Genomic DNA, 10,116 nt, shown 5'->3' with positions numbered 1-10,116 from the left:
TTATAAACTTTTCCTTTCTAAACATGGAATCTCTATATTACAGTTCTCTAGGGAGCTAAATTCAGCTTAGAGAGTATTCTTCTATTCTAACAAAAGAACTTTATCTAACTTCTTAAATTTAGTTTTTTAAAAAAAGCTTATTTCACTTATAATAAATATAAGGAAAGTATTATAGTGAAAGTTCAGATCCTGAACATCCTAAAAATGTATTTTTAAGTTATTTTCATATTTTAGGTGCTTAATATTTCTCATATAATGGTTTATTTTATAAGGTAGATGGAAGTTGTGGCTTATTTATTTTGAAGAAATATACTCTGAGTTGTCTGAATGAGGGATGAGTTTGATGCTAATTGACCCATTGATGGGTTAGATATTAACTGACCCACTGTTGGTCCTAGAATAAGGTCATACATGTGTTTGCATTTGTTTGAGATAAATCAAAGGATGATATCAATTGTGAGTCATGCAAAGGATTTTGTATTTACAGAGCCTGGCCTAAGAGCTATATAAAGAGAGACATTTAAGGAACTTGTACTGAAAAGGAACAGGATAAATTGGGTTAAGCTGTTCAGAAGAGGTGTAGAATGAAGTTTCTTTTATTGATACTGGTTCTGCAGGTCACTGCTTCTGGAGCTGCTCCCCTGACTGACTATTCAAGCCCTGAAGAAAATGATGTGGTATTTGTTCAGGTAAGTATTGACGCTATAGAATTTATCTAGCCTGATTTTTGTCTTTAACATTTATTGCATTGACCAGTTTTATCTTGAAAAGTACTAGTTGAAAACTGCTTCGGGAGGCTATTTGCTTTTAGTATGGTTTTTTGATGTTGTTGTTTTATTTTTATATATTTATTTATTCATTTATATATGTATGTATGTATTTATTTATTTACTTACTTATTTATTTTTGCCAAAGAGGAATGTAAGAAAAAAGTGTCTGGGAAGAAGAAATTTTCCTCTACTTTTCTAGATTCTTCTGGCTGGTCTAAAAATTAAATTGACATGAGACAGATTAACAGGAGAAAAATCAAACAAAAGTTTAATAACATCTATATATGTGAGAGTTCAGGAAGAAAACTGAGTAACTCTCCCAAATGGCCAAAACCCTTGCCTTAAAAAAGCATCAGCGTGCATTTGAGTTATAAATACAGAGCTCCAAGAGAAACCTTTCCACATAAAATAATGTATTAATAAATATATTTTTTTCCAGAGGTACTTGGTAACCTTTTATAGCCTTGAGATGGAAACAACTCCAATGACAAAAATGAAAGTCAATAGGAACTTCATGGAAGATAAAATCCAGGAAATGCAGCAGTTCTTGGGGCTAAAAGTGACTGGGCAACTGGACACATCTACTCTGGACATGATGCACAGACCTCGATGTGGAGTCCCCAATGTTCATAATTTCAGAGTAATGCCAGGGAGGCCAGTCTAGAAGAACCGTTTTATCACCTACAGGTATAACATCATAGCCAAGTATTTTTCTAATTTCCCCCAGGCCTACAGGAAACCTCCCTCAATTGTTAACACTATTCCTGTGTAAAATAGTGTCTCTAGAGGGAGGATTATTCACTCAATGGAGTTGTTGGGCTTATCAGTCCAGAGCAGAGTAGAAAGGCTGTAAATAAAAGGAGAATAAAGCTGAATCTATGATAAATAAGAGGCAAGAGAAAATTTTATAGACTATTTAGATGAATAAATGCAGAAGTCTGGGAGCAGGGGCAAAAAACATGAGCTTCTACAAATGTAAATCCTTCATAATGATGACCTGTAAATCATAAATGAGTAGAAATCAAGTTAGATTCTGTTTAAGGACTAAGGTGTCCAAGGATACATATTTCTGCAGCTAATGAAGCAAGTTTTTCTCATCTGGCTTATTGATTTATGAAACGCTTCATTCTCAAATGATGTTAGCAGAAATGAAGTAGTGTAATAAGACAAAATTAACACATGGTTTCCATGTATTTTTTTCTCTTTTGTTCTGCTGGTAAAGAATTAGCAATTACACTCCTGACATGAAGCCTGAGGATGTTGAATATGCCTTCCAGAAAGTTTTCAAGTATGGAGTGATGTGACCCCCTTGAAATTCAGAAAGATTAATGCAGGCAAGGCTGACATCATGATACAATTTGCATTTGGAGGTAGAGAACTTGGACTTACCTCATCTGTTTCATCTGGCATGACCTATAGCATGTATAGATGTACTAATTTTCTTTTTCTTTTTTTTCTTTTAATAAGTGCATGGAAACTTCAGTTCTTTTGATGGCAGAGGGGGAATCTTAGCCCATGCTTTTGGACCTGGACCTGGTATTGGAGGAGATGCACATTTTGATAAGGCTGAAATCTGGACTAAAATCTACAAAGGTAGGTTCCCCAAACCCCAAAACAATAGGAAAATCCTAACAAATTCTAAGTTATATCCTGTTTTTGAAAGGCTACATTCTAAGAAAGGATTATAAGATAGGAAAACTTCTTCTGATTAAAATTTTTGCCACTAAATAAAAATTTAACACTGTTTCAATTTCACTGTCTATAAATGGAGCATATTGGACTAGATTATTTTAAAGGTCAGTTCTAAGAATCTATGAAGATAAACTAATTTATTAGTATAAATTCAGGAACCTGAAGAACAATAGTATGGAAAGAAAAAAGCCATTATCTAGGGAATCAATATTTGGCAGTACAATCCATAAACTTGAGCAAACACAGATACTAATTCTGTGTATGCCAACAATCTTAGGATAGAGGTGATCATTTGCATGATTCATTGTATGCTAACAATCTCTGTGATTCGTAGTGACACATAAAGATGAAATTATATTATAGAGAATTTAGAGATCCTTATAAAGAAACACAAGTTTATAAGGTCATGTAGTCGTTTGTGATTCTGGGATAACATTTTCAGAATGCCCAGTTGATCATTTAGCAATGATCTTGTTAAAGATCAATGTAAATACCTGTGTGTATTTACAGAGGAGCTATAATTCATCATCCATCCCAGACAGTTGGGGGATAAGGGTAACTAGTATCCCCTGTTATTTGGAGAAGTCACCATCCACCGGAAAATTCAAACCATCATATCAGAAGCCTTCCTAATCTTTCTATCAGAAATTCTAGATTATATGACTGACTCATGTGGAAAGTAAATGAAGAGAAAGTCATCAAGAATATTCTCTACTTAGCATTCCCCCCTCTCTTGTCGATATTGCATGCATTGGATGGAGATATTTTTATAGACCAGAAAGGCTATTTGTTTTAGTCTGACACGTGGCCTAAGCTTATGAAATCCTTGATTGAGAAGTGAACTTTTTCATCCTCAAAAGACAAATGATGTAGGATTAGGTCCTTGCTGAGCCTCAAATCCTTAGTAGACATGTTAAATTTGTCTAAATTTTATCCAAGGGTATTTGGGGTTTGTAATCTCTTCATCTAACAGGAGAAACTTATTCTGGTTAGCCTCGCAGAATTTTTAAAATTCTAAAGAAACTTAGGAAAGTCATTTAATACAGATCTTTACAGATAGAGAAAAGAGAATGTTAGCGGTTACCTTGTGAAAAAGCTGGGACCAGAACATTTATTTCCTAGCTCTTATCTTAGCCCAGTGTATACTTTCTACTTGGCCATGTTGCCTTATTTTAATTTGTTTGATTCTAAACTTTCAAAAAATTAAATTATCTATGAAAATTCTAACTTAAAATACTTATTCTCAGCCTAATTTTGACACAGTAAATTAAATGAACAAGTCCCACCATCTTTACTGAGCTTCTGTTAGGGTGTTAGGTGATGGGGGTGCTTGGATACAGAGATGAAAAAGACACAGTCCTTTCAGAAGCCCACAATCTAAAAGGAAAGAGAACACAAACAAAAATCCATTATTTTGAGATGAGAACCAATGGTGATCTTTTGTACAAAGTAGTATAGGAATTGGGAATAAGATAAATTCAGGTTTAGGCCAAATTGTAAAAGGTTTTGTTTACTCTTTCCAGTCTTATGCAGAGTGGAGAGAATCAGTGTTTGCTTCTTCTTTCTCGTTATTTGAGAGAAGCAAAAGCATCCCTGAGTTAGTTACTGGACCTGTGTGTTACAGGGAATGCTTGGAAGATTTGTGTTCCTAGACATCCCCCCAGAGAGGTGTGAACTCTTTGTTCACCTTGGATTCTGGAGAGTATTTCAAGATCAGACTCTGTAGCTAAGTGGTGTTTGACCCTGGGAAGTTAGCTCTGAGCTTCAATTTTGCTATAGAAAAAGAAATACCAAAATGAATGCATTAGAATAGAATGCAGATTAAAAAAAATAACAGTCAGGAATTTTCAAATCTTCTGAGAATTAGGAAATTTGAGAGAAAGGACACCCTCCTGTCTCTTACCTACAAAGGTGCATCCTCTGAGACATATATTAAAAAAAATGAACAGGTATGACTATAACTTGGTAGTGTAAATATGTCTAAATTGTAAATATAGTCTCTTTGATTTCATTTAGAATCATGTATAGGAAAAGGATGAGCCAAGGAATTTTTAGAGCCAAGAAATTTGGATTTGAATCTTGGCTCAAACCCTAATTTGGTCAGTTAATCTTACTGATACTGTGTCCTCATTGGAAAATAGAGAACACGATGGCTTTCTTTGGGTTGTATAAGGTTTAGACATAATGTGGTGTATTTCTCAGTGACTCATAGTACCTGGAATTTAATATGGCCCTAGATTTGGGTTTTGTAAAGGATGGTTACTAAAGACTTTTCTATATCCAGTGAAACTTGATTAAGAGTAAAAGCAGAACGGGTCATGTGGGTTGAGAATTATTTAGAAGCAATGAACCCAGCTGTGAGTTATTCCAGAAATTTAAAAAATAGAACATATTTCACTTGTCTGATAGTGCACTGGTCCTTAACCAGAGGCAATTTTGCCCCAAGAGGGCATTTAAAAATGTGTGGAGACATTTTTTTGGTTGTCAAAACTAGAAGGGGAGTGGTGCTACTTAAATTTAATGGTAAAACCAGAGATTTATAAATAACTGTAATGCACAGGACAGCCCTGACAGCAAAGAATTATCTGGCTTATAATGTGCCAAGGTTGAAAAAACTTGTGCATGAAGGAGGGGAAATAAGTAAAGTATTGCCAAATGTTTCCCTTTTCATTGTGTTAGATGTTGTGTCATTATTTTCTAGATGTCAATATATTTTGCTGTTCTTTCCCTCTTCTGATTGGTTTCCTCTTAGGCACAAACTTGTTCCTAGTTGCTGTTCACGCGTTTGGTCATTCCTTGGGTCTTGGCCATTCCAATGATCCAAAGGCCATAATGTTCCCCACCTACAGATATACTGACTACAACACATTTCACCTCTCTGCTGATGACATACATGGCTTTCAGTCTCTCTGTGGTGAGTTGAACTTCTTTACTATTTTGCCAAATAAAGATACTCATTCATGAATAATTTCATACTATCAGCATTTGGATAAAACTTTAACATCTATCTTCTCTTTGAGGGTTTGAGTCCTATAGAAACTTGGAGTAAATGAGTGAACTGTTTAGGTCCTTGGTTTTCTTATGGGTGAAGTTTAAACCCTTTCAGGAAGAGCCTTTCAGGAGAGAATAATGTGGGTTTTGTGATTCATAATCATGAAATGTCAAGCTTAGTGTCATGAAATCCATTTTCTGATGCAGTTTCTGCTGGTTATTTCTCTGCTCAGGTAACAATGAGAGGAGACAATCCATGGACCCCAGTTATCCCAAATTGATTATCACATACTTCCCAGGAATTGGCCCTAAAGTTGATTCAGTCTTCTATTACAACAGTAAGTAGATTAGGAAACCATGAAAATACTAGAAATTCCTTTTTAAAATACTGAACTGATTATAAAGCCTCTAAGATCAGAGAACAGGGATCCAAATTAGAAAAGAAAGGACTCTTCAGTTCTCCATAGGGCCACAGAGAGAAAATCCACTATGTGTCTAGCTCAGAATAGGTGGGCTAGAAGAAAGAGTTAGGTGGAACCAATGGTGTATTTCTGCTAGGGTGGTCTATCAGACAGGGAGAATATGATTATTGTCACTTCCATGTGTCTGAGTCTCTGGAATTTCCGATCACATCAAGCTGCACAGTACATATGAGTGAGCATATAGCAGTCAAGATTCAGGCAAGCAGGAGTCTTCTGTATGCTTTTATATCTTGAGTTCTTTACCTTCCTTTCAGTCCCTTCCACCCTTCATGGGCTCTCATGGATTGGGGCTGAGAGTGGGATGAAAGAAGCTTGAGTTTGTTTGAGTTTGTGTTTATGAATGTCTTCAAGCAAGGTCAGCATAAGCAAAATTGCTTGGGCCAAGATATTTTGGGTTTTATTCCCACCCCCGTGTCTTGTTTACTTTCCTCATCAAGGCTTCTATGTACCCTACCTGAGTCCACTCTCCTCTCTTCCACTCTGAGTTCTCCACCTGGATTGTGACTTTTCAAAAACATTTTTATTTTAAGAGTTGGCTTTAAAGACCAAACAACCTTCTCAATAAGGTTAATGAAGATATTTATGGTGAAATGACTAGAAGTAGGAAGATATCTGGGGGCAGGATACCTAGCCAAGGGACCCAACGTTTATAATCTTGAATTGGACTTTATCTAATCTAGATAACCTATAAAAACACAGATCTGTTATCTTTCTTTTTTTAAAAGAAATACAAGCAGCTACTTAAACTATTTATTTGTTTTCATTTTTAGGACACTACTATTTCTTCCAAGGATCTAACGTACTTGAATATGATGTCCTATCCCATCATATCACCAGAAGGCTGAAAAGCAATACCAAGCTATGTTGTTAGGAGTGATATAATTAATGGTGTTTGTCAATTCACATCTGTTTAACAAGTACTTATTGCATATTTGCTATGTGCCCAGTACCATTACATGGTGATATGTATCATAAGATAAGGTAAAATCTATAGGCCATAGATAAATGATTATATAGGTAAGTGATTATATAAAATACATAATAAGATTCTTCAAATTTGAAAACCCTCATTGTCGATTTTTACTGGACTCTACTACTAAGTCTGAAAAGAGACACCTTCAAAGGCCAAAAGAATATCTTGTTTCCTAACATCCTTGAACTGAGAAATTATAATTATTTCTCTGGCTTAAATAAATCAAGAAATGATTAGTTTCTATAACAATTAAATGTTTCAGTAAGGGTATCATTTTAGTTATTTTGGAGTAAAAACAGACTATACTTAGAATTTTTAAAATGATAATTAATGGAAGTAATATATAAGTAAATTATATAATTATGGTGATAATGTAATTTTATTCTATTGTCAGTGTTGATTTTTCTAATATCTTTTATAATATATATATTTTGCTCAAATCAAAACTTTGAAAGTGTTTGGTTTTTAGGAATTTTATTCTTGAAAAACAGAATGTGTTTTGAAAATAATTCTGGACTTACTCCTAAATAAAACAAGCCTCAACGTTGCTGTACCAAAGGGTGAATAAGAGATAAGGCAACCAGAAAAAGGAAAAGGTTATATTTGTTTTGGCCACTTGTCTAAGACCACCTGCATCCTTGGTCTCAAGTCCAGACAGCATTCTCCAGACTACATACAACCCCAAGGACACCTACAGTGTATGACCACAAGCCTGGAGAGAAGAAGGAATGAAATGGGAACTTCCCATTCCAGTAAAATTTTCATCACAGCTCATGTCAATTTCCTCCATGACCTTGACACACATTCTCCCTCTCTGGATTACACACATATTAAGGCTTTCACTGATAACTTATGGGTCTGTGGAATGCTTGTAGCTTTCTATGTATTTTCACACCATTGTTGATTGATATACCCAAGATCCAAGAAATGGTCAAGCCCATTTCAGCTCAAATGATCTTTTTTGACTAGTTCAATAAACTGAGATCAGGGAAAATATGAGGATCAGAAAGAATCAGAAAGATAGGGATGGAGAGTGCGGGCCTTCATAGGTTAGACCCATTCTCACATATGTGCTCCTTCAGTATAATAATACAAGAGTTGCCTTTACAGGGATTAGGGTCAAGTTACCCTTGGAAGAAATGTTATTTCTCCACGGAAAGAGGTGGGATCTATACAGAATAAGCATTACAGAAATTGAAAGGAGTCCCCTGGAGTCTGTTGATGAATACTAAGCTGCATATACACCACCAAGGGCTATGGACTGAACAATTCCCAGCGATAACACAGGGCTTGGAGCGGTTTGAGTTCCACCCAGCAAGAGTGGCAAGGTATTGAACACCTAGGGCAATCGGTAAAGTTCCCTTAATAAGAAGGCTAAATTAGCCCTAGAATAAAGGCTACACTAAATCCACCCTAAAAAGCTTAAAATAAAACTTTGGAAAGATCAAGGTGATCTGGAAATTACTTAATACCTGCCAAAATTAAATTAAACAATTTTTAAAGGGAAAATGAAAAATCTAAGCACCTAGCAGCATAATATTCACAATGTCTAACCTGCAATAAAATGCACTGGACATGCTAAAAGGTAGCAAAATGTGACCCATAATAAGCACAACAATTAGTCAATAGAAACTGATGCAGAAATGACAAATGATGAAATTAGCAGAAAAAGGACTTTTTAAAAAGGTGTAAATATTTTCAAAGATTTAGTGGAAAACAGGGACATAATACAGAGAGAAATGAAAGATATGAAAAAGAAGCAAATGGTTTTAGAGCTGAAAAATGCAAATTTTCATTTGATTCATATTCAAATCTGACTTGTCATGTTCTTAGTTTCTTATTGATTGCTCATTTTTGTGATTCTATCTTTTATTTATTTATAACTTAAATTCGTTGTTGTTATAGTATGGATTGATAATTAAAATATCCGAACACCTTGTGGGTTTAAATCTGTTATTTGCTGTTTCTATTGACTTTCAGTCCTAGAGCTTGTTTCCTTGTGTATTAGGTGAACTTTGATTGTGAGCTCAATTTTTAAAAATCTTAATTTTCAATAATCTAGAAGGTCTAAAAAGGGCATACTTTTTTTCTTAAGAATATTGGTATATTGGCTTCTATTAGGAAGTCAGGGGATTTTTCTCATTTGGAACTACTTTGCCCCTTTTCTAGGATTTGTGGCAAGAGCCTTAAATGCAGACTTTCCACCTTACAGACTGCTCGAAATTTAGTATCCTCAAGGTCCTTCTGATAAAAGCATTTGACTTTGGGGAATTTCCTCTTTTTTCCCCATTTGTTCTTGGCTAGCTGCTCACTCATCCTTAATCTAGCTTCAGCTCACTCTGTATGAGTGTATGTGTGCACACGCATGTTTGTAGGGGAACTAGGAAAGCTCTGGAGATTTCCATTATCTTCTATAAGCCCAGGAAAGCATTGAAAAGTAGGTTTTAAGACCGAAGTTGTTTTACAGTGAAATGACCCTTTGGAATACATCATCTGCTATACTGCAGGAAGTGAAGGGGTGGCTTCTCTCTTGACTTGTTGCAAATATCTTGGAAGGCAGAGTTGTGGGCAGTGACTGGTTGTACAAAGACCATGATATTGATGAGTTAGAAAATTTGCACTGTGACTCATCATGTGATCCTCAGCAAATTAGTTGACCTCTTTGAATCTCAGGGAAAATACTATATGCCTCTTAGGTATGTTCTGAGAATTGACATAAGTGAAGCCCCTAGCACTTAGTAGGCACTCCACTGAAGCTTATCTCTTGCCATCTCAACTTCCTCTTGACCCAGAGTTCCCCAGTTTTGTTGCTTTTCTCCCCAACAGGTATATTTACATCTCAATAAATACTCTGCCCCATGTGGGTCCTCTTCCATTTTTTCCATATTTCCCTCATTCCCAACTACTAAAGACCATCCAAAGTTAGAAATACAGTCACCTAATTTTTGCCAGCACTATAAATATCTAATTGTTACAAATAATAATGTTTATTAACTGTCTAGAAATTTATATATACATTTCTGTTACATATACCAAGCTCAAAGGTGAGACATTTTCCCCTCCGAAGGACTCTTAGTTTATTTAACTAAAATATAGTTGACATACAAATTATGTTAGCTGCAGGTGTACTACATAGTGATTTGACATTTGCATACATTATGAAATAATATTCACATTAAGTTTATTTTATTTTGGTTTTTTTTTTATT

General features: G+C 35.2%; 1 protein-coding gene across 1 annotated transcript; it reads left to right on the top strand.

Annotated features, from left to right (window-relative positions):
* Positions 1 to 584: 584 nt before the first annotated feature.
* Positions 585 to 6,806, top strand: LOC103015358 (macrophage metalloelastase). The gene is given in 8 exon segments (XM_007191239.1): positions 585 to 689; positions 1,210 to 1,457; positions 1,993 to 2,048; positions 2,051 to 2,140; positions 2,238 to 2,363; positions 5,215 to 5,376; positions 5,687 to 5,791; positions 6,706 to 6,806. Coding segments are annotated over 8 exon segments (993 nt in total).
* The last annotated feature ends 3,310 nt before the right edge of the window (positions 6,807 to 10,116 follow it).

The sequence above is a fragment of the Balaenoptera acutorostrata genome, chromosome 9 (genome assembly GCF_949987535.1).
Source record: "Balaenoptera acutorostrata chromosome 9, mBalAcu1.1, whole genome shotgun sequence".
Taxonomy (NCBI): Eukaryota; Metazoa; Chordata; class Mammalia; order Artiodactyla; family Balaenopteridae; genus Balaenoptera; species Balaenoptera acutorostrata.
This window is presented reverse-complemented; position numbering and strand designations above follow the sequence as displayed.